This window comes from Barbus barbus, assembly GCF_936440315.1.
Source record: "Barbus barbus genome assembly, chromosome: 6".
NCBI classification, from domain to species: Eukaryota; Metazoa; Chordata; class Actinopteri; order Cypriniformes; family Cyprinidae; genus Barbus; species Barbus barbus.
In genome coordinates this window covers 22,457,458-22,482,601 of record NC_136734.1, presented here as the reverse complement: position 1 = coordinate 22,482,601, position 25,144 = coordinate 22,457,458, and the positions used below count along the sequence as shown (strand labels likewise).

General features: G+C 36.1%; 1 protein-coding gene across 1 annotated transcript in view; it reads left to right on the top strand.

The window, feature by feature from the left end:
- The window catches only part of LOC306871997 (synaptic vesicle glycoprotein 2C-like), a 28,444-nt gene continuing 3,300 nt past the window's right edge, over nt 1–25,144 (top strand). The window contains exons 1-10 of the mRNA XM_079420307.1: nt 1–261; nt 5,636–6,295; nt 14,238–14,418; nt 18,469–18,620; nt 22,422–22,555; nt 22,926–23,015; nt 24,009–24,119; nt 24,255–24,343; nt 24,636–24,800; nt 24,904–25,037. Coding sequence (XP_079276433.1) covers nt 5,710–6,295; nt 14,238–14,418; nt 18,469–18,620; nt 22,422–22,555; nt 22,926–23,015; nt 24,009–24,119; nt 24,255–24,343; nt 24,636–24,800; nt 24,904–25,037 — 1,642 coding nt within the window. The 5' untranslated portion in view covers nt 1–261; nt 5,636–5,709. The remainder of the gene's footprint in view (nt 262–5,635; nt 6,296–14,237; nt 14,419–18,468; nt 18,621–22,421; nt 22,556–22,925; nt 23,016–24,008; nt 24,120–24,254; nt 24,344–24,635; nt 24,801–24,903; nt 25,038–25,144) is intronic.

Genomic DNA, 25,144 nt, shown 5'->3' with positions numbered 1-25,144 from the left:
AGGTCTCTCCGCATAGCATTATTACAACACACAGCAAGTGACTCTCTCTCTCTCTCTCTCTCTCTCTCTCTCTCTCTCTCTCTCTCTCTTCAATTTCTTGAAGTACTGCAGAGACGGAGCTGCAGCGCTTAAACACCGTCAGCTCTTGCTTTAGTTGCCATATATTTTCACGACACAAATAAATGTTTATTCTTTAGCAACGGCAGGCGTCTCGTAATGGAGAACCAGCATCGACATCTCATCTGCTCAGCTCCCTAAAGGGTGAGTCAAATCTTAAAGACTCTCGCCTAATAACAACACATTTTGCTACATTGCGAAATAAAGAAAATGTTCAAATCATCTGGTCCGCACTGTGTAGTTTGTCAGCGCATAAAGGAGACAGATGCACAGGAAATCAAAATTACACTGATTGACAGCTGTTTGTCCAGGCAACAAAAGTTGTTTATTCAGAAATGCAGGACCCCAAAAACAGAACTAAAAGTGGTTTGAAGGGGGTTAATTTGACCATTTAGTTATCATAGATTCTGTTGAGTCGTTTATTGAATTATTAGAGGAGTGTGTCCGGTGTTGAGCGTTACTCAGGAGTCAGTTTTGACAAGAGCGAAAGCGACTGATCGGTAGCTGGAATAGAGCACAGCGCGCGGGCAGCACGAGCACTGCAGACACACAGACAGAAATACTGAGACCGAAATTACAAAAATGTATGGCACCCAAGAAGTAATATAATTTGAATCCTTTCTACAACAAGTTTTTACACGAAGCGTTGACGCATTCATCAAGCTTTACCTGCAACCCTGTCACACGGTTATTGTAGGCTAATAATTTTTTTTTACAAATATATATATTTCTTTATTTTATTTTAAGTTTATCAATAACTATGAATTCATTCATTCGTTTGTTTATTTCTTATTATTGTATTAGGCTACAGGACCCACTTTCTATGTCGAATAGGTCCTACTGTTTTTTTTCTTTCTTTTTTTTCTTAGATAAATACACAGCCAAATCCATTTTGAGTCTTTGTTTGAGTCAAATAAGGTTTAATAGGCTAGTTGAGCCATGTCACTTGGGTGATTTTCATTCAGCTTTATTGGATTGCAGACGTCCCAAATTCCTTTTGATTATGGATAATCTGGCTATAACGTGCTCATGTTTAGTCATTTTATAAAAGAAAATGCATTAAAACAATTGTGGTCAAAGTGGAGACCAATCCAGCTTCTCATTTTAGTCATGCACTTTAAACTCATTCAGCTCTACAGTAGTTCCAAGGTTGTATCCTTGAGGACTGTACAGAATTTCATCAGCGATGCTGCATTGACCAGGCTTTTATCTTTGCTTTTATATAGTTCCGCTGCATGATTCTGCCTCATTAGGCTGCATAAGCACTAAGGCAATTCAGAGATAAATCATTTATATTTGGTGCACATTGTGTAAATATGCTAATTTGTCCTTTAAGATTGGAATCCCACAAGACGTTTTTCTGAGCTTTTTTTTTTAGTTTGCTGGGAACATGTCTGATGTTAAGATTTGAATCTGCTCCTGTAGCAGTGCTCATGCTGGTGGGACGGTTTGCTCTGCCCATTGAGAATAGGCTTTACTGAATTACCTGCAGAGTGATGCAGCCGGCCGTGTCTTGATTGAGAGCGACGAGCCTCATATAATTCGAGCCTATTTTTTTCTCTTTAGCATGCATGCCAGTACGTTATATTATGATACCCTGATGTTTCACAGATTCAAGATGAATGTATGTATGTACAGAGCAATTACATTAGAATACTCTGTTAAACATGTTCAGAGGGATTCATTTACATTGTAATGTAGACTACACTGCTTCTTCCAAATGTGTGTTTTCCTTGCTATAACTCAAGAGTGTCAACATTTTCAGATACAATACTGTAGACTGCCATGCCATATATTTATAATATTTGCAAATATCATTCAGATAGCATTAAAAATGAACTGAAACTAGAGTAAGGTTTCAGAAGGATTTTCATCTCCATCTGTTCAGTTTTCCCCACCGTCAGACAGAAAATCTTGTGCTGACAGCGTATGTTGAAAAGAAATGTGGTTTTCTTAATATTCCTCCAAATGTTGCCCTAAATAGATGAACACAGTTGTCTAAAATAATTTAATATTGCTAAAAGGTCATGTGAATTTTAGGGTTTGTGAGTTCCCAGCATTGTTACTGTTATAGACTTATGGTTTTTATGTTTCCTTTTTCAAAGCTAATAGCAGATACATGTGTGGGACATATTTTGTTAATCATATTAAAGGCCACAATCATCAAAAACTCTTTAGGGAATTATGACATAGGCTAATTAACATAGAGCATGAAAAATATCACAGCATGCCATACAATAAATGCCTATGTTTAACTTAAACATTTTTATCCCTAGAAAAAGTGTTTATACTATATGTTTGTCATTTAGGGCTAGTTGAATCTTTACATTTTTTAACAACCAAAAAATATGAAACAGAAGAAACTTTTTTTTTCTATGAATGAAAGAACATCATAAGAAAACAGCTAATTCAACCTCCCCCAACACGTTTCTTCTTTCCTCTTTCTCCATAATATAATCAAGTGCTGAAGCAATCTCTTAGCACAAGATGCCCTAGTGTCCTTCTTATAGACGAGGTCATTTGTTTTTTATTTTAATGTGATTATGTCCTTTCCAAACCATTAGGAGATTGAACCTGGCTTATTCACACTGTCTGACAACAAGGGGAAAAAAGGACATACACTCTTTCAGCTGTCATGTCCGTCTAAGTCTGTGCTTATTGAAAAAAATACTAATAACTGTTTAAATTTAAAATTGTTAGCACTTCTTGTTTTAATCACTTCTGTAACACACTCATACCTATTTAAAAAAATGCTAAAAGTGTAACATCTATAGTAGCAAAACGTATATGTAAAGAACTAAAACTTATATCACACCCCAAAAATGAAAGAAATATCACTGGACTGTGTAAAATATTGAAATTGATTTTGTTCTTATAGGCTGAAATGTCACATTGAATTGTTTCCACTTTTCCCCCTCTCCTTATCTTAACATATCGACAGGCAATTTTACAGCTCTCCTCTTAAAACCATTGATATTCATGCCAGCTTGCCAAATATGCTGTAATATTCTTGCATATAGAACCTGACCCCAATGCACCAGAGAAGGTGTAGAGAACAGAAACACCATACATCATTTCGACAGAGGCTATCAAGAGTGCGAGGCCTATTTTCAATCAACTTGCAACTGATTGTACCTAGACTGTACACTCAGGTTAAGCTGTTCCCAGTCAGATCGGTAAAACATTGAGAATGCTGCTTTTCAGTTAGGAAATTAATTAATCTCAGACTGCTATCAGGAAAAATTATTTCAATTCAGTTGTATTTGAAATGGAAAAGTGTTATCCATAGCTGTTATAGCTGATGATCTGCACGGCTTTCTACCGTCCATCATTTGTGCGCAGTCCTGTCAGATCCCGCAGCATTACACAGGTAGATTGGGGGAAGTGCTGTGTCTTCACCGAGGGGCCAATCATGCAGTTCACTGGGGCTGCCAAACATCTCAGACACACACATGGTCCACATCCATTCAGTCAGCCAATAATGGATTACTCCGCAGCCTGAGCACTCAATGAAAGTAAAACAAGCTCTCTCTTTTGATCCATTAGCTGTTGTAAAGTCTCAGACTCATTCACATGGGTGTACATGGCTCGCAGTATGGTAGGGATTATGATTACATGGTGTTTCATAAGTCATACGAAATATGATGTAAAATAAGGGTTCAATTAAATTAGCCAATTTTGTTTACTTTCTGTTTATGATCATTAAAATATATTGCAGTCTATTTCTGGAAATTAACGAAAAAGTTTTAGCTCTTCATTCTTTCTAGGTCACTAATCAAGTCAAATATAAAAGGTCCGATTGGATTTCAGTGAAGCCTAATATGCTTTTTGGAACATGATCATCAGGTTTTGTTTGAGTGCCGTCGTCTTTAAATTAGCAGGTGACACTCCACATACATATAGCTTGCTTGGCTACATAACTGTATTATGACGTTTCAGCAAATTCTTAAATGTGGCACACGGTTTAAATAAGCTAGACCATATACCAATTATATACTAGTTGCTGCATACATGCGTGTATAGCTCAATTGATGTGTTTTTAGGCTGCAGGTAATTTTATATATTACATATCCCTTTGTAATATTATTTCTGGGGTACTCAATACTTGCATCTGCTCCTGCAGGCTTTAGTTGACCTTAGCTAATCAAGGTCTTTAAGATTAGTTGAAACTTACAGGGGGAGTAAAGAGTGGGGTTAAGTACTTCTGTTTTATAGTCACTGCTCGTCAAAGGGATGGTTTTTAGTTGGCAGTTATCGGTGGTCAGAGCTTATCAGCAATCGGTTGGTAGCAATCAGGGATGAGCACTATGTAGTCATTGGTTCTAATGCTAGTCAGAGTTTAGGACTCAGATGTCAGTCCCTGATGGGCTGCAGTGAGAGCTTCTGAGTGCTGTAGCACTTATTAGAGCTCTACATGAGTCATCAGCTGAGAAATTCGTTTTTACAATGACAACAATTTGCATAGAAAAAAGTATGAATTTATGCTAAAGTATATGTAACATGAATATTTAGCATAATTATTATTATATTGATTTTAACATTTGTATGAGTCATTTTAGTATATATAATTTATTCAGAATTCATTCAGAATATTAAGTACATCGATTTTAAATAAACTTTAGCTCTTCGTGAAACTATTACATTTAAGGTTTGTTTAAAATATACCAATATATAAAAATGAATTTAGAAAGTAACAAATCTCTGTTCTATAACACACAAAGACATTGTTTCTAAAACATATTATATAAGTGGGCTAACACAGTTCCAGACAAAAGCATAAAGATGCTCAAACAGATAGTTACAATTAAACTAGAAATATCTCAATCAAACCATGTCCTCTTTGTTTCTAAGCCCATGAAGCGTGCCTTACTTTAATTACGACCATCGCTCTAAAGCCTGGTTTCATCTAAACAGTGATAACATTGACTTGCCTTTAGCATTATTGATGATGACAGTTAATTGTAAGGGAACTGTATTTGCCTGTATCTACAATCATTTTCAAAGTTTTAATTATGCAGAAGCATAAGACTTTCCTAAGTAGATTTTCTAGGTGTTTTTTCCACACAGACCCATGCATTAAAGGCTTTCAAGAGACGTATATAGCCTTTCATTTTTATGTAAATATGATATGATATAAAGTACCCTTCAGAAGTTTGGGGTTGTTACGTTTTTTTGTATGTTTTTGAAAGAAGTCTCTTATGCTTGCCAAGGCTGCATTTATTTAATAAAGTAAACATTTTAAACAATTTAAAATAACTTTTCTATTTGAAGATTTTTTCAAATGTAATTTATTCCTGTGATGCAGTGCTGATTTTTTAGCAGTCATTACTCCAGTCTTCAGTCTCTCATGGTACTTTTAAATCAAGAATCATTTATATATATTATATTTTTTATAGATGTAGATAGATTTTTGGGCAGTATCACTAAGTGCTTGTGACTTTTCCAAAGATTTACATTGGTTATGAACTATGTAAACTTTAGCCCTCACAATATAACTTTAAACCTGTGTTTTTCCCAGACTCATGAGAGCCATAAAGGCAAAAGGTCTTCTTCTGTGGTGACTGCAGACCTCTTCCCCTCCACCATCTAATCATGGATGATATAGCTCCACAAGACACATCTTCCCTCGTGAAGGGGGCCAGAGACATTGCTAAGGAGGCCAAACGACAAGCTGTTAAGAAGGTCAACAAAGTTGTGGACCGTGCCTCAGAGGAGTACTCCCACAATCGCGCCTACCAGCGCTTCCAGGACGAAGACGACGACTACTACAGCCAGCCGGATCAGAACTACACAGGAGACCACGCCAATGATGAAGAGGGATCCAGTGACGCCACTGAGGGTCATGATGACGAGGATGAGATATATGAAGGGGAGTACCAGGGGATCCCCTCAGATGCAAAGGCCAGAGATGGACAGGTGGCTCTGGGACAGCCGCTGGCGGACGACCCAAAGGACCGGAGAGAGCTGGAGAAAGAGAGGCAGGCGGATGAGGAGGAGCTTGCGCAGCAGTACGAGCTCATCATACAGGAGTGTGGACATGGCAGGTTTCAGTGGCAGCTGTTCTTCACTCTGGGCTTGGCGCTCATGTCTGATGGTGTGGAGGTCTTCGTGGTGGGCTTCGTTCTCCCTAGCGCAGAGACGGATATGTGTGTGCCTGACTCGAGCTCTGGATGGCTAGGTAAGAATAACAGGAATGATCTTAATGACAAAAGTAACTATTGTACATAAACAGTATATTTATACATGTGGCACACTGTATGAAAAGTTTGCATTTAAAAAATTATACATTCCCTGGGAATTCAATCTTTGAGCTTGGTGTTGCTAGTGCCAGGCTTAAAGGGATAGCTCGCCCAAAAATGAAAATTATACCATTAATTATTCACCCTCATCTCATTCCAAACCTGTAAGACCTTCGTTCATCTTAGGAACACAAATTAAGATATTTATGATGAAATCAGAGAGCTGCCGGACCCTCCATAGACAGCAAGGGTCCTACCACGGTCAAGGCCCAGAAAGGTAGTAAGGACATCTTTAAAATAGTCCATGTGCCATCAGTGGTTCAACCTTAGTTTTATAAAGCTACAAGAATACTTTGTGTGCGAAGAAAACTAAAAACATAACTTTATTCAACAGCTCTTCTCCTCCGTGTCGCTCTAGGATGTTCCTTTACATTAAAAAAAAATATTTATATTTAGAAAGAAAACAGCAACTTTAAATTGTAATATTATTTCACAAAATCATTGTCTTACTTTTTAATGAAATGGTCAAGTTGAGCAAAAGAGCCTTTTTTCCCAAAACATTAAAAAAATGGCCGACCCCAAACTTTTCAATGGTAGTGTTTGGTAGTATTTTTTTCTTTTTTCTTATATGACCTATTTTTATTTATTTATCATTATTATTGGCTGTTGTATTCAGTTGTAGATTATTATTTAGTGTGGCCAGACAGTTTACTATACTGGACAAAAAGGAAGCAACAATACCAAAATATTTTGAAATTACTTGATCATCAAGAGCAAGTGTGTGATGCTTCTTTAAACAGTCTACACGTTCTCATTGACCTGGTTTAGGGTCATTGATATTCATATCAATTGACATTCTTATGTGTTTTATCAGTTTAATCTAGTCTGAATATCTCTCTTTCTCTCTATCCTTCTTTTTTATCCTGCTTTTTCTTCACTTATGCACTCATCTGGAGAGCCCCGAGGGCATTGTGTGGCATGCTCTGCTTCCCTCTCTTTCATGCTCCCTCTCTCTCTTTGTCCTTACTCTGTCAATGGCTTTTAAGACATAATCGCACGTGGCCGGCTGTGACTGCCGGTACAGCTACTGGCTTTTGAGATCAGATACGGTCATCAGCAGAAGAATTTGCTTCTCCTCAGCCGGAAAGATTGGAACACTGTATAGAGATAAAAAGAAATAACTTAGAAATGCTTTTATGTCTTTTTAATCGTTTCAAACTCACAACGGCTGCATTTATTTAATACAATTTTTTATTTATTTTTTGTAACAGAATAATAGACAGAATAATAGTAAAAATAATTTACTGTCATTTTAATCACTTTAATCCTTGCTTAAAAAACTCCTAATTCCAATCTTCTTTCAGAGAACAATGCCTTGTTTCAAGCAGACTAACAACAGTGTAATTCAGTCATGTTAAACAGTGAATATATCTCGATGAGTCAGGTAATGGCTGCTCTCCGGCAGACATAGTGGTGCAGTGGTGATTTAGTGCGGAGATGCTGCAGAATATGAACTTTCTGCAGGTCCTAGTTAGCATTCAAGTGTTGACTCTTTTTCTGTTTGCTATCATAGTGTAACTAGTGAAATGGCACAGTTAGTATCACATTCCACATCTGATGTTTAAACCTGATCACAATTCACACATTCATTTTCTGTAGTCTTTTACTCATCCTCAAGTCATTCAAAACTGACATACTGTACTGTATGCTTTTCTTTCATGAAATATAATGGTGAGAAGTTTAGCAGAATGTTCAGGCTTCTCTTTTCCATTCAGTAAACAGTACACATTGATTTATACTTGCAAGCTAAAAAAGTCACTTAAAGAATATTTAAGTGCTGTTAGACAGGCTTTTTAGTGCGCGCGCTTCAGGTGTATGCGCTCAGAAAAAGGGCACCTCAGACCAGCGCGCGAATTAAACATTTAACCAGCAAGGCTTGTGTGCAAATAATGTAGTTTTGCGATCGCGAATAAGTGCAGTGTCCTGTCAGAGTAACTCTACTGCTGTATGTCGTGTTGTACAGTATATAGATACTGTACAACCTATTTTACACCATTCTCACTGTCGCCGAACAGCGGTAGTCTGATTGCCCCCTAGCGGATGGCTGAAGAATTGAAAGCTCGTATTCATAAATCTTCAAGGCAATGTCTCTGAATTAATTGATGCTCGCGCCCCCCTTGACAGGTGCTGGCGCCCCCCTGGGTTGAAAACCCCTGAGTTAGAGAAGGAAATTGACATTTGTTATATGTTCACGCATGCAGACATTATTTGATCAGTTTCTGCCTGTACAGGACAATTTAGTTCAATGTAGTTTCACAGTCTATTGACTTTATTACCCAACTACAATCAGACTATTCATCCTGATTAAAATCTATGAAGTATACCCAAGGGGCATTTAGTATTCTATAGAAAGAAGGCATTGGAAAATTGCTGAATCACACAATTACAGTAATGTATGGTGTTGTGAACACGTGTTATGTATCTTGCATTACTTTTGGCTTAGATCCAGGAGCCCATCTTCGTCCATTAATCTGTGGCTGAATTATCTATTACATCTTATCATAACCCTTTTTCTCGCTCGCTTTCTCTGTCCACCCTCTCTCATTATTCTCTTTATCTGTCTCTTTTTGTGCGTTGGTGACTAGGAGACGCTGAGCTTGGCTAAACTGCAGTGAAATCACCCACTGCAGAGATTACAAGACCTGCACAGCCTCTCAATGTGTGCGAGAGAGAGAAAGGGAGATATATAATATATTTATATACTCGATTTTAAAGAGAACATTTGCTTAAAATAATCCTGCCTTTCTGACTCTATTTTCCCAAACCTTTTATTCTCTTTCGTTTCTCTGTTTAATACTCTCTTTTAAATTCTATGGCCCAGCTATTCAGCAACAGAATATAAATCATACTGCTATAATCATTTCAGCTTTGACACTCTATACACTCAGCTGGTTTTTAAGGCACAGATCCTAAAGACAAGCTGACAATGGAAAAATAACAACAGTCCAGGTAGTAAAAATATTGATTGTTTCATTTGTGAGTTATTCATCTTTTGGGGGTGATTCATTTTTTAAAAGCACTGAATAAATGAGCACTTGTGCTTTCCTCTGGGTCTAATTCCACAAGAATTAAAATTCTGCCATTGACTGTTTATCACTGTTTTCACGGTACAATATAGTTCATTGGTCTAACATTATTGTTAACAGCAATATTAATCACTCTTAATAGTTAGAATTAGTTATTAATAACTAGAAAAAGGAATCATGGTAATCACTAGCTTCTGACAAAATGCTGTGATTACTATAGTTATTGTAACCTGTGGACATGGTGTTGGAAAGAAATGAAATTGGCAGAAACATTTCAATATTTTTTGGTTCTCTTGCAAAGTATCTTGCGTTCTTATTAAAACTTTGCCTTTGCTTGCAGAAGCATTGAAATAAAAAATTTCTTTTCACCTCATATTACAACCCGAATTCCGGAAATGTTGGGATGTTGTTGTTTTTTTTTTATTTGAATAAAATGAAAACTAAAAGACATTCAAATCACATGAGCCAATATTTTATTCACAAGTATAGAGAACATAACAAATGTTTAAATGGAGACATTTTACACTTTTATCCACTAAATGAGCTCATTTCAAATTTGATACCTGCTACAGGTCTCAAAAAAGTTGGCACGGGGGCAACAAAGGGCTGAATAAGCAAGACATTTTCAAAAGACTCAGCTGGGAGAACATCTAGCAACTAATTAAATTAACTGACATCAGGTCTGTAACATGATTAGCTATAAAAGGGATGTCTTAGAGTGCCAGAGTCTCTTAGAAGTAAAGATGGGCAGAGGCTCTCCAATCTGTGAAAGAGTGCATAAAAAGATTGTGGAATACTTTAAAAACAACATTCCTCAACGCAAATTTCATCATTTACAGTCCATAACATCATCAAAAGATTCAGAGAAACTGGAGAAATCTCTGTGCGTAAGGGACAAGGCCGAAGACCTTTGTTGGATGCCCGTGGTCTTCGGGCCCTCAGACGACACTGCATCACTCATCGGCATGATTCTGTCATTGACATTACTAAATGGGCCCAGGAATACTTCCAGAAACCACTGTCGGTAAGCACAATCCGCCGTGCCATCTGCAGATGCCAACTAAAGCTGTATCATGCAAAAAGGAAGCCATATGTGAAAATGGTCCAGAAGCACTGTCATGTCCTGTGAGCCAAGGCTCATTTAAAATGGACTGTTTCAAAGTGGAAAAGTGTTCTATGGTCAGACGAGTCCAAATTTGACATTCTTGTTGGAAATCAAGGACGCCGTGTCCTCCAGGCTAAAGAGGAGGGAGACCTTCCAGCTTGTTATCTACGTTCAGTTCAAAAGCCAGCATTTCTGATGGTATGGGGGTGCATACACTATTTTGAGACCTGTAGGCATCAAATTTGAAATAAACTCATTTTGTGCATAAAATTGTGAAATTTCTCAGTTTAAACATTTGTCATGTTATCTATGTTCTATTGTTAATAAAATATTGGTTCATGTGATTTGAAATTCTTTTAGTTGCCATTATATTCAAATTAAAAAAAAAAAACTCCCAACATTTCCGGAATTCGGGTTGTATTTCCATCACCAGTTTTGTCATATTTTATGCGCTGTAAAAAAAAAAAGTTTAGTTGCTACCTTAAATGTTTAATTTTTTTTTATTTTTGATTTACAAGTAACCTAATTTCAACTTAAATTATATTAAACTGACTTAAAAAAAAGTCGAATCTCATATGACCTTAAAATTGACGTTGAAGTTGGTTAAAATATTTTGATGAATTAAAGTAATATAAAAATATTATTTATCACATCATTTTTTACAGTGTGACTTTAGAGAGGTAAGAATAACTGGAGAACTAAATGGTATTTTAAATTATGGATTCATTGTTTTTGTATCTATGTGCTCGGCCGTGTTTTCAGTTTCCATACAGACTGTGCATTAGTGGAAGGAATTTGACAGTGTAGGTTTCTTTGTTATGCCAGTAGGTGACGACAATATCTTTATGACTCATTGAATCATTCATTCAACCGATTCCTTCAAAACATGAACAAAACAACTCAAGTGTTTGTTCTGAGACTCCCCAGCTACCACACAACCTACCAATTACATCCTTTGCATGTGACTGTTATGTGTCAACTTTGGCTCCGTTTGGAAATAATTTGAAATATTGTTTCTAAAAAGTAAGTAAGTAAGTACTGAACTGCTGTAGCTATAAAAGCGATGTTGCAATCAGACCACCGTCAAAGGTACTCACAACAGCACACTTTCTTTGTGATGTTTATTATATAATAATTAATAACTGTAAAGACATTCATGTTGTATATTTGTAGGTGTGCAAGGCAACAGATTAATCGATTATCTTTTTGTTATTGTGCATTGCGTTTCTCTGCAACAGTCGTCTTTTTTGTCGTAGAAGACAAAAGACAATAGACAATCTTTATTGTCATTATCCAGTACAAAAAAGGTATGCTTGCTACTCCATCAGTGCTATAAATTTGCAAACCTAAAAATGTTAAAATAATTAGTTCATAAATCTGAGATGTTTAAAAACAACATTAAAATGGTAATCACAATAGTAATACGTGTTGATCTTTTCCAGTTACAGTGGATTGGGATGTTAAAAATGGAAAAATAAGAAGAAATGTTTGGTATGACCTTTTTAACTGAGCATCTTGCTGAAAAGTGAAATGCCTGACATGATCTCAGGAGTCTTCATTACAAGTAATGAACATCTGGAGACAAATGTGTCTTTTATGCCTCTATGAGTCTGCGGTATTATTAGAAAGTGAGACATGCATTTATCATACGCACATTCTGCTTCATTAAATAAATGCAATTGTATAATCACAAATCTTAAAGTAGCTCACCCCAAAGTGAATCTATTTAGCAGGCTTGTTACTGTACCAGCAAAGCAGTTTACTGCTCACTATTAATTGCTGTGCTGGTTCTACAGCAGCAAACGTGCTTGGTCACAAAGAAAACTGCTGTATCAGTTGAGAATTTACACTTGGAGAAATCAGCAAATCTCCAAAATGTATTGTGCATTGCAACACATTCACAAAGTGTCACTGCATCTCTTTTAAATACAACTATCAGTCTACCAATTTCTCCTCATCTCTGTCTTTTATGCTCTCTATGTCTGATAAAACAGCTAAAATTCAGTCTTATGTAATATTTTAGCTCCTCCCTATTTCCATGACTTTTGTATTTTAATACTGTACATAATAATTTTTTTTCTTCAATAACTTTATTTACTCTCTCTCTCTCTCTCTCTATATATATATATATGAATAGTGAGAGAGAGAGAGAGAGTTGAAAAGCTGAAGTCAAAAGTTTACACCCCCCTTTCAGAATCTGCATAATGTTAATTATTTTACCAAAATAAGAGGGATCATACAAAATGCATGTCATTGTTTATGCAGTACTGACCTGAATAAGAGATTTCACATAAAAGATGTTTAAATGGGGGGTGAAAGCTTTTTGAATTTGAATATCAGGGTAAATTCAACTTATTTTGTCTTCTGGGAATCATGTTACTATCTTCTGTTGCCTCTGAAGGGCAGTACTAAATGAAAAAAATATGATATTTAGGCAAAATAAGAAAAAATGTACACATCTCACCCCCGGCTCTTAATGCATGTTTTTTGTCCTTCTGGAGCATCGGTGAGCATTTGAACCTTCTGTAATAGTTGCATATGAGTCCCTCAGTTGTCCTCAGTGTGATGGATCTCAAAATCATACAGTCATTGTTGGAAAGGGTTCAAATGCACAAAAATGCTGTAAAACTTAATAATTTGTGGGACCTGAAGGATTTTTATGAAGAACAGCAGGCAGTTTAACTGTTTAGGACAAAAAAGGCATTCATGAATAACTATCACTAAACAAAAAAAACAGCTGTGGATCATTCAGGTAAGAAGACATTAAGAATCAAGGGAATGTAAACTTTTGAACGGGGTCATTTTTATAAATTCAACTATTATTTTCTCTTGTGGACTATATGTACACATCTTTTATGTGAAATATCTTATTCAAGTCAGTACTAAATAAACAATAACATGTATTTTGTGTGATCCCTCTTATTTTGGTAAAATAGTTAACATTTTACAGATTCTGATAGGGGTTGTAAACTTTTGACCTTAACTGTTTGTGTCTGAATTTATTTATTTACTTCAAATGAACCAAGCTTTTTCCTTTTTTCCAATTGTATATTAAATAGATGATTATTTGCAGAAAAATCAGTCTGCTATATGAATAGCATTATTTTATTATATTATATTTTATTTTATTTTACCTCTAAATTCACCCATTTTTCATCAAAGTAGTCATTTAGGAACTTTCAGGATGTTTTTTCTTTTTATCTGTGTACCATCTGCAGTATCCTAATTCTGTAAGTCATCTTAGAACAATGCACAATAGTTGAAGTTCTTTTTCAGTTAAATCCTGTGATGAGGTCTTCTATATAGAATTCTGAGATCACTAAAATCTGATACATTTTTAATAGTTAGCTATTTGTTTTTCCTTTGGGCTACTTATGTAATGAACATTTTTACCGCACACAAACTCCCTTGCTCATAGCATCATCACGGAAAGTCTCGTGCATTTCCAGAAAACAACAAAGAAAGTCCTCAGGTGAAAACATCAGTCAACTGAAAGTTTAATGGTGTTCTTGTTCTGAAAAGCAGCTGCATATAAACCAGTATATATATAAATCAGCCGCCAAACAAGAATGAAGACAAAAACAAACTCTCCTGAATATGACTGCGTCAGTCTGTGTGTTTCTCTGCCTGAGGTGCTTGTTCTCACTGTTTCACTTAGTTTTTTCCCCCGTCTCCTCTGATTTACTACAGGCAGCATTGTGTATTTGGGGATGATGGTAGGGGCCTTCTTCTGGGGTGGCATGGCTGACAAGGTGGGCAGAAGGCAGTGTCTGCTCATTTGCATGTCCATGAATGGCTTCTTCGCCTTCCTGTCGTCTTTTGTGCAGGGCTATGGCTTCTTCCTGCTCTGTCGCATGATAGCTGGCTTCGGGTGAGTTTGTTTACTGCACTACACAATCTGTGGTACATCTTCAAGATATGAAATTTGTCCAAAACGTGGATCTTGACAGAGACTTTAGGTTTTGTAATACAAAGAAATATATAAACATGTAGACTACTGTTTAAATGTTTGGGGTCAGTAAGACTTTTGTTGAAAGGAATGAATACTTTTATTCAGTAAAGATGCATTAAATTGATCAATAGTGACAGTTAAGACAGTGTTTCAAAAGATTTCTAAAAATGTTGTTCTTTTAAACTTTCTATTCATCAAAGAATCCTGAAAGAAATGGTTTTCATGGTTCATGGTTTTACAAAAATATTAAGCAGCGTAACTGTTTTAAAGGGGTCATATGATGCTTTTTTAAAGATCGTTATTTTGTGTATTTGGTGTAACAGAATATGTTGACGTTTTATTTTTCAAAAAACACATTATTTTTCAAATACTGTACATTATTGTAGGTCCTCTATGCCCCGCCTCTCTCAAACGCTTCTATTTCTACAAACTCCCTCCTTCCGACAAGTGCAGTCTGCTCTGATTGGCCAACTGGCATAGTGCATTGTGATTGGCCGAACACCGCAAGCCGCGTCGGAAATGTAACGCCCCTTTCCAGAATCACCAGCTTCAGCTTTCAGAATTAAAGTAAAGAAAGACAGTAAATAATGTCCTTAGTTTTACCATTAGTTCAAGCCCGAGAGGAGAACAGAGTCGCGTGACAGACACAGTGACGAAGCTCATATGTGTTTGCACACAAGCTGCGATTGTGTGACCGTTTCTCTCTCTCACACACACACACACACACACACATTTACACACTCACACGACGCGCAAAATTCCGCATTTAAACAGTCAATAGTAAATACTTAAACAAATTACAAAATATCCAGTCGCTGATTCAGAAGCGCCAGATTGTCATAGCAAAGTCAGAATTACCTCCTCTCCTAGGTTCACGAAACGGTCGTCCATAAAATGCATTGCTGTTCTGTTGTAAGTAATCTTAATGATTCCTAAATGCATCTACTTTCGGAAGGTCAAATAAAGTGTGTTTGCTTTCACCTAGAAACACACAGCGTTTTGCGGTTACTAAAACCACGCCTTTTTCTTTGCGTGAACAGTTGGGCTGCATTATGCAAATATTTCCACATCTTGACGTCACGATGTGGGGGCGTGTTTGAACGAGCCGCTTTAGGGGGCGAGGCAGAGTCTTAACTTTGATAAAGAATATCTCTTTGGTTTTGAGACTTTAGTCTTTGCAACTTTAGGGATCTTATCTATGCACAAACAGCTTGTAACCCTCCAAAGAGAAAGGAAAACTTGAAATCGCATCATATGACCCCTTTAACATTGATCATAATAAGAAATGTTTCTTGAGCGTCAATCAGTATATTAAGAAAAATGGATGATGTGACTGTTGAAAATTCAGCAGTGCCATAAACAGAAATAAATTACATTTTACAATAAAATAAATGTAAAATTGTAAATGTTACAGTATTACTGTTTTTACTGTATTTAATATGCAACCTTGGTCAGCAGAGACCCTAAAATGTTGAACAATAGTGTGGGTGTAATATACATTTATTTACTCATTTAGCAGACGCTTTTATCCAAAGCGACTTACAAATGAGGACAATGGAAGCAATCAAAATCAACAAAAGAGCAATGATATGCAAGTGCTATAACAAGTCTCAGTTAGCTTAACACAGTACACATAGCAAGGTTTTTTTTTAATTATATAATAAATAAAAAGAAAACAGATAGAATAGAAAAAGAATAGAGTAAGCTAGTGGTAAAGGCCTTTTTTGCTTTTGTTAATTGTATAATAAATAAAAAGAAAACAAATAGAATACGAAAAGCTAGTGTTATTTATTTTTATTTATTTATTTTATTTATTTATTACTTTTAAAGAAAACAAGCAGTTAGTAAATGAATAGAGTGCAAGTCTAAAAGGGACAAGTTTTTTTTTTAAAGAATAGAATTAGAATAGAGAGTGCTAGAGTTAGAGGGGGTCAAATAAAGATGTGCTTTTAGCCAATTCTTGAAGATGGCTATATACAGCTGCTCTATATACAAATATATATATATTTATATATATATATTAAACAGTCTTAAGTCGCTGGGGTATATTTGTAGCAATAGCCAAATATACATTGTATGGGTCAAAATTATTATATTTTTCCTTTATGCCAAAAATCATTAGGATATTAAGTAAAGATCATGTTCAATGAAGATATTTTGTAAATTTCCTACTGTAGCTATATCAAAATTTTATCTTTGATTACTAATATGCATTGCTAAGAACTTCATTTGGACAACTTTAAGGGCGATTTTAAACTAGTTGTATCTCGGCCAAATATTGTCCTACCACAACAAACCATACATCAATGGAAAGCGTATTTATTCAGCTTTCAGCTTATTCAGATGATGTATAAATTTCAATTTCGAAAAATGTATCCTTATGACTGGTTTTGTCGACCAGGGTCACATATATATATATATATATATATATATATTCAATTCATGTTTTTTTGAGCACATACATCCTATGGTGATTCTTCTGAAGTTTGTATTGAAGACATCCCTCACGCAACACTGTAAAAATATCTCTGCTGCTCTTGTGTGTAAGAAAGCTGACATAGGAACCTATCCATTTAACACACTACCTAGATATAGTCTCCACCTGAATTTTGTCATGGGTTTCTGGAAAGCATTCTCAGTTGGTGTAATGAGGAACTATACAATGGGCATCTTTTATCAACCCTCCTCTAAAATGAGAATGTCTCTCCTATTCTTTAGATAATAGTCTTTTTCAGACAGACAATACGTTACATCTGGCTGGATCAATAGCCTCTGCAGTGCTGCATTCTTGACTCTCTGATTCTCCATTCTGGCAGAGACTGTCTGTGGCTCCACGGCTAAAGAACCTCTCTCTGATGATGGAGTTATTGTGAATCTTTGAACACATTCGGCTTCCCCTATTAGGCATTTCATAGAATGTTGTTGCTAATTAAAATGTTCATATGGTTGTAGTGATGAACGGTATCATGCACAGTAAGATTTCTTAATGTTCGTGAAAGATCACTTTCAAGTAAGGGATCTGCACTCGCTCTATCTTCTTAATAACTTTTCAATTTATTTTAATTTTGCAACAGAGCAATCGACAGTGAAACATTACGGCAGGAAATCTTCTTCAGTAAATCAACACTAAAGGCGAATAGAAAGTTTAAAAATAATATTTTGAAGTAACAATTTTTTTAACAATTTAAAAATATTTACTGTAATCTATGATCAATTTAATGCATCCTTACTAAAAAAAAAAAAATTATTTAAAAAAAAACTAAAAACTTTTGAGCAATAGTTTACTTAACAGAAAAAAAGTAATAATCTTTGATTCTTTTAAATGCTTTGATTGGAAATTACAATGTTTTTTATTTGAATATTGATCTGAAGAAGACACCCAGGACTAATTAATCTCACAGACTAGACTCATTTAGTTTTTTTATGGACACAGAGTAGTGTTTTAATTACATCTAGCCGATTACTTTACACCAATAGAGTGTTTTCTATTTGATACAGTTGACATAAGCGAGGAATGTTCTTCATTGTCCTCAAGCAGAAAAACATTTTCTTTTTAGCAATTAAGTCTTTTTATTTTTAAGCAGTTTTCACTTTTTTTAATTTGTAATTTTTCAGTCTTAAAATATTTTTTTTGTCTGCATAATGTGTGGTATAAGACCTTTCTATGTTGATTCTTCTGATAAGTGTAGCATTATCAAAACTTTCTTGAGCTGTTTTTTTAACCAGTGGCAGATCGTTTGGAAAATCATATTGAAATTATTTTTGCAATTCCGTTTGGTGATGGTAGCAAGTTTTATTAACAGAAAATACATGCTTTAAATGACACGCTTAAACACAACTTAAACAGATGCACAGATCCACATGTTTTAATTACGCTATAAAGGAAAGTACATAAAAAAGAAACAGCTGTCATAATTTGCTGAGCTTTTGGACACACTGAACTTTATTCTTCCTTGTCTTGTCCTTCAGGATTGGTGGAGCGGTGCCCATTGTCTTCTCATACTTTGCTGAGGTGTTGGCAAGAGAGAAGCGTGGAGAGCATCTGAGCTGGCTCTGCATGTTCTGGATGATTGGAGAGATTTATGCCTCTGCCATGGCCTGGGCCATCATACCTCACTACGGTAACAGAACCAGATTATTTTGCTAATCATCATTATCAAGGTTTTTAATTATTAATGAAATTTGACTATATATATATATATATATATATATGAAGAGTTCAGATGCAAAAGTCTCTAAGTGCCGTCTGAAATTTTCATTTAAAATTAACATTTTTATCAGGCTCCTATGTTTAGGTTCAGTCATTTTACGCTAATGGAAATGTATAGGGCCTTTTCTATGCAATTAAAGTTAAATAACTGAACATAAATATGGGAGCCTGATAAAAATGATCATTTTAGAAGTACATTTCAGATGGCACTTAGAGGCTTTTGCATCTGAACTCTTCATATATACTACAGATATATATATACAGTATATATATATATTATTTTACATTGTTACAGAATATTCAAACAAATGGTATGCTATATGTCTAAAAACCATGGGACTATAACTGTACATGTCTCAAATAACGTGGTTTTGTCAAGGTACCATCTCCAAAAAACTATGATGATGCTTTCTAGTAAGTAAGCAAAATTTGAAGATGTTATCTTTTAATTTCCATATAAATGAAGTAACACAAGACACAGGTAGAGTCCGATTATAACAATGTTCTCTGCGAGCTCAGGTCAAGGTGTCTGCTGTTCCTCCAGCACGAGTGGGCTGTCCTCTCACTGGCAGTGATGACTGTGAGGGAGCGGAGAACAGCGGAGCTTTAGGTTAAGTGATTAATGTAGAAACAGAGCACTGCAGGGATATTTAAAGGATGAAGTGACTCCTGTGGGGGAAAGAATAGCCTGATGATTTATGAGAACCTCTACACTGGAAATAAGCTGCACTCGTCAGTAACAAAATAATGAAACAGAGGGGAAGGAAAGGAGGAGGAAAGGAGGTGAATGGATATGGAGAGGAGTCTCGGCCAAAACGACAGACCGTTTTCACTCCTATTTTGGGAGGCGGGGGGAGGTTTTTGCTCTGTTTTGTTCTCGGTGAACAGATCGTAATGAGGTTTTTCTCCTTGCCTTGTGAGACAAAATGAAAGAAGTGCTTGATTTATGAATGGCCCACGGTGGAGCCCGAGCAGGGGACGAGCTGTCAGACACAACGGCTAGGAGAGTATTAGGGAGTCTGTATTATAGCCTGGAATCAATGGGAAACAGTCATAGGCCCGTAAATTGGATGGCTGTGTATATGTGCTGGGGGAGCATAAGGAAGAGGAGCAGCTGGTGGGTAGTTTGCATTCAGTCTTCCTTGTTCTCAAAGTACATGGTCATTCAGTGATCATTTACAGTTTAAGTAAATTTACTCTTTGCTAATTTTTTGCCAATATAGTCACGTATAGCCTAACCCACATGCATTATGGCACTACATATGTGTTTTTGAATCAGATCGAGAAATTATTTAAGCTCTACCACACCTTTTAATATATATCGAAATTTCATTTGGATCAAGTTCATTCTGATTGATTTCATTATAAATGGATTATTATTTAGTTTGGTTGGATGTAAACCACTGTGGCATGTATAAAGCTACTGTCTGTGACATGGCACATCTCCTGAAGAGGGCGCACAATTTGAGGTATTGATCATGTTTTAAAGCTGACAGTCTGGGTGTTAAGCACCAAAGTATACCAAGGGGTTTGGGGTTTGTTTAAATCTCTGACTGTAATACTGATGCTTGCTTTAGTAAACACAACTAAGGTTTTCTGTTGGTGCCTATGATGCTTTAAATTACTGCATCTGAATGCAGCTTGCTAGGTTTTGGATCACAAAAAAAAAAAAGTCCTTACCAAATGGAAATGTTTCAAGTCATTACAACATTTACTTTTACATAGTTTGCATGTGTGTGAGTGTTTCGTTTTATTAGCATTAAAGCCGACTGTGAGTAGAGCCACTGGCAAGCCACTGTACAAAACGGTATAGGTCTGCTATAGCTGCTGATTCAGTCATCCGTTTCCTCAGTCAATTATGCACATAATCTATGTAATGAGATTTCCAATGACATGGGTGAAACATTAACCCTCTGGGCTAGTCTGCTGTTGCAATCACAGCTTCATAACTCTCACTTATACTGCAGTGTAGTGTTACCTTCATTATTTACCACAGGTCCTCACAGATATGCTAATGAACACACACACACACACACACACACTGAATTCCATATTTCATCATGCCATATTCCTCTCTTTCAAAACTCTGGATTTTTTATGTACTATGTTTTTTATATGACTTTTTCTTCATTTTAGGACATGTATTTTATGTGACCCATTATGGTTATTTAATTCAAGAAGTAGATGAGTTTGTTTCTTTATCAGAACAGATTTGGAGAAATTTACCATTACATCACTTGCTCACCAATGGATCCTCTGCAGTGAATGGGTGCCGCCAGAGTCAAAACAGCTGATAAAAGCATCATGGTAATTCACAAGCAATCAACACAACTTCAGTCCATTAGTTAAGGTCTTGTTAAGACTGGAGTTGTTTGGATTATGCTATTTGGACTATTTTGATGGCACCCATTCACTGCAGAGGATCCATTGGTGAGCAAGCGATGTAATGGTAAATTTCTTCAAATCTGTTCCGATGAAGAAACAAACTCATCTACATTTTAAGCAGTTCCTTTAATGGCCACTTTACATTACCATAAGTGAAAGACACTTGTGCCTTTCAAAAGGACATTTCCACTTTAATGATATCATTAAGACCCTACACTGTTTTACAGCTCAGTGCATAAGACATTACCGATAAAGAAGAAGATGCATATGGAGGAGAAGTAGAAAAGCCACTTAAAATTAAATATAATGAGAAAAACACATTTTCAGCCTGGGATATATTTATTGAGTTCTCTGAGTTCATGACAGTCTTAAAGCTGCTTTACGTGATTTCAGAAACCTGCCTGACACCACAGAATAGTATTGGATGGTGTGTTGACGAGTCCGTATATATATATGCACATACGAATATCATAAACAGAACAGTGCAATCCTGTAGCTCAGTGTGCTCTCTATTCTCCTAGCCTTTCTATCAAGAATATCATGCTCTGTATGCTTAACCACAACTTTACTGTTTTGAAATATGTAGATCAATGAAAGATACTGTAAATTAAGCAGTTTGATTTTGTAAGGTTTCTATAATATTTCAGCACACAAACAATAAACATACACAAATTTGTTGAATTCCCCTTTACCTAATTTTTCTGGAGTTTAGTTTAGATTTTGCTATTTTTGATTAATGTAAATGAGAAAAGAAACATTTGTTTGTAAAGCAATGATGTCAGCAACAGTTTTTATGTTTCATATTTTAAATTGTAGTTTTAGTAACTTTATGTGCTTTTGTAATTTTCCTAGTTTTTTTGTTTAATAATTTCTATTTAACTTATTTGAATATCAGTTTTAGCTTAAGCAGTTGGCAAAATAATTTATAATATTTATATTTTATTTCAGCTTTATTTTGTTTTTTGTTAACAGTGTTTTAGTTTTTTTTTTTTATTTAGTTTTTTTTTTATTCCATACTATGTTGCTAACTAAAATCAGGACTGCATTATAAAAGGAAGCCCAACCGATTACACATATTAATCCTGATGTTTTTCAGTTCCATCACCTGGAAAAGACACCACTCTCAGCTCTCATGTATTCAATCAGCGTTGGACAAATGAAAAGAATGTGTTCACTCAGACCATAATCGCTGTGACATGTCAACAGATACTGATAGAGGTTTCTAGTTCAAATCCTACTGTCTTATGGCTTCAAGTGCTACCAGGCAGCCAATCCCTTTGTCTCTGCTGGATCAATAACATGAAAAATGGTCTGATGTTTTCCTCAGGCTGGAGTTTCAGTATGGGCTCAGCTTATCAGTTCCACAGCTGGAGGGTGTTTGTGGTGGTGTGCGCTCTCCCCTGCGTCTGTGCCGTGGTGGCCTTAACGTTCATGCCAGAGAGCCCCAGATTCTACTTGGAGGTAAGGAATGTCTGAAATTAGGTGGAGAGACACAAAGAAAGTGTATAATTCATTATAGCTTTGGTTGAGTTTGAAATAAGAGTAATTTACAAATAGATAATGGGCAAAACCCATCTCAGATGCTTGTGGCTGCTTTATTGTTAACTGCATGTTTCTAAAAACATCAGTTTATGACTTGAACATCTGAAGAAACAGCCTGATTTAAGGGAGCACGACTCTCTTTGAAGCTAATGACGCGTGCTTGTCGTGACTCCCTACGCCCCTCTTTTAGGCCTGCCATGGCAATAGCAGTGGGCGGCTGTCATCTAGCACTGCGGTTTCCTCTTAATCCAGTTAATCTCTTAGGGATTTTTCTGCTCTATCCTTTCAGGTGGGGAAGCACGATGAGGCCTGGATGATCCTCAAGCAGATTCATGACACAAACATGCGAGCGCGTGGACAGCCCGAGAAAGTCTTCACCGTGAGTCGATTCCCTCACTGCGCTAACTTTAAGCTGCTTAGAGCACCAACCATGCTTTAAAGTTGCTTAAATTCATACATGATTGTGTCATCCTGCCCTGTATGTGGGCTTCATGGATGTTTCTGGTGTCATTTACTGAGCTGCTTGGTGAACAGCCTAGTGATGAAGATCAAGCTGTCATCTAAATTGGACACTCTTATACCTACCTAAGAAATTTTCCCTTTTAAATACTGAGTAAGTCAAACTTAAATAATATACACATTTCATTGCATTACATAACGAAACAATTCTGTAGAATGTAGCCCATAAAGGCTGCAGGCAAAAGTGGACCAAATCCGATTTGAGATCAAAACTTTTCACCAATTTACTCTTGAATCTGATACACTGCCCTCCAAAAGTTTGGAAACACCCCAACCTTCCTAAATCTTCCAACAAGACAATGACCCCAAGCACACTTCCAAGCTGTGCAAATCTTATTTGGAGAGGAAACAGTCAGCTGGCATCATGTCATGGAATGGCCTCCCCAATCACCCAACCTCAACCCAATTGAGCTACTATGGGAGGAACTGGACCGTGATGTCTGTAAGAAGTGTCCAACCAGTGTGAATCATCTTTGTGCAATCCTTCAGGAGGCTTGGAGTAATATACAGTATCAAGTCAATGTTTGAATAAACTGACAGCTCGGATGCCCAGATTATTCAGAGCTGTAATAGCTGCTAATGTTGGATATTTTGATGAATCGAAAATTTTAGTTTTTTCTATGTATAAACTGTTTATGTAATAAAATATGTTTTCGTAGTTTGTGTTGTGCCTTATCAGTGCAAAATTATCACAAATTAAAAAGGATTCATGCCAATATTGTCCAAAACCCCACTTTTCTAGGGCGTTTCCAAACTTTTGGAGGGCAGTGTATGTAGAGAGAAAAAAAAAAGATCTGAGAACTAAGGCTTACAGTGTGAACGTAACCCTAGTAACTGATGTTTCTTCTTGTAGGTGAACAGAATTAAGATCCCAAAGCAGATTGATGAGTTTGTCGAGATGCAGACTGAATCTGGCAACCTTTTCTCAAAAGTGATCTTCAGAATAAAGACTGAGCTTCATGGGGTGAGATTCATGATGTGTAACCTTTCAGAAATAATATCATCTATGTAATCATTTGCATAAATTACAGAATACCTGTGATAATGTTTTTTATGATTAAAATAAAAATGATTAAAACTCCCTTTTCTGTCCTTCCAGATTTGGTTGAACTTCTTGAAGTGTTTTAATTATCCAGTGAAAGACAGCACAGTCAAACTTGCTATTGTGTGGTTCACACTGTCATTTGGGTAAGATCTATCTATCTATCTATCTATCTATCTCTCTATCTATCTATCTATCTATCTATCTATCTATCTATCTATCTATCTATCTATCTATCTATCTATCTATCTATCTATCTATCTATCTATCTATCTATCTGTCTATCTGTCTATCTGTCTGTCTGTCTGTCTGTCTGTCTGTCTGTCTGTCTGCCTGCCTGCCTGTCTGCCTGTTTCTTTCTTTCTTTCTTTCTTTCTTTCTTTCTTTCTTTCTTTCTTTCTTTCTTTCTTATCATTAAAAAACTCAATACTTCTGCAGGTATTATGGTTTATCCGTGTGGTTCCCTGACGTCATCAAACATCTTCAGGCCGATGAATACGCCTCCAAAGTACAAAGGCATAACAATGAGCGCATTGAAGACTTCACCTTCAATTTCACCCTTGAGAACCAGATACACACTAATAGCTTATTTATCAATGACAGGTGACTTATTCAAACTGTAACAGTAATCTTCTTCTTATTGTACTAATTCTTATTCTGTGTGTGCATATTATCACATAAATCATTTTCTTTATTCGTTCCTCAGGTTCACAGGTATGAAATTCAAGTCTGTCACTTTCATCAATTCCTCCTTTCAGAGCTGCTTTTTTGAGGATGTGACATCAGTGGGATCTTTCTTTCGAAACTGCACATTTATTGAGGCTGTCTTCTATAACACTGGTAAAATGGTCATTTATTTCTGAACACAAAATAGACCACTTTTTTTGCCATTTTACCACTTTGCTGCATGTCTGCGCATACTTGACCATCACTTTCTACTGTGGTTT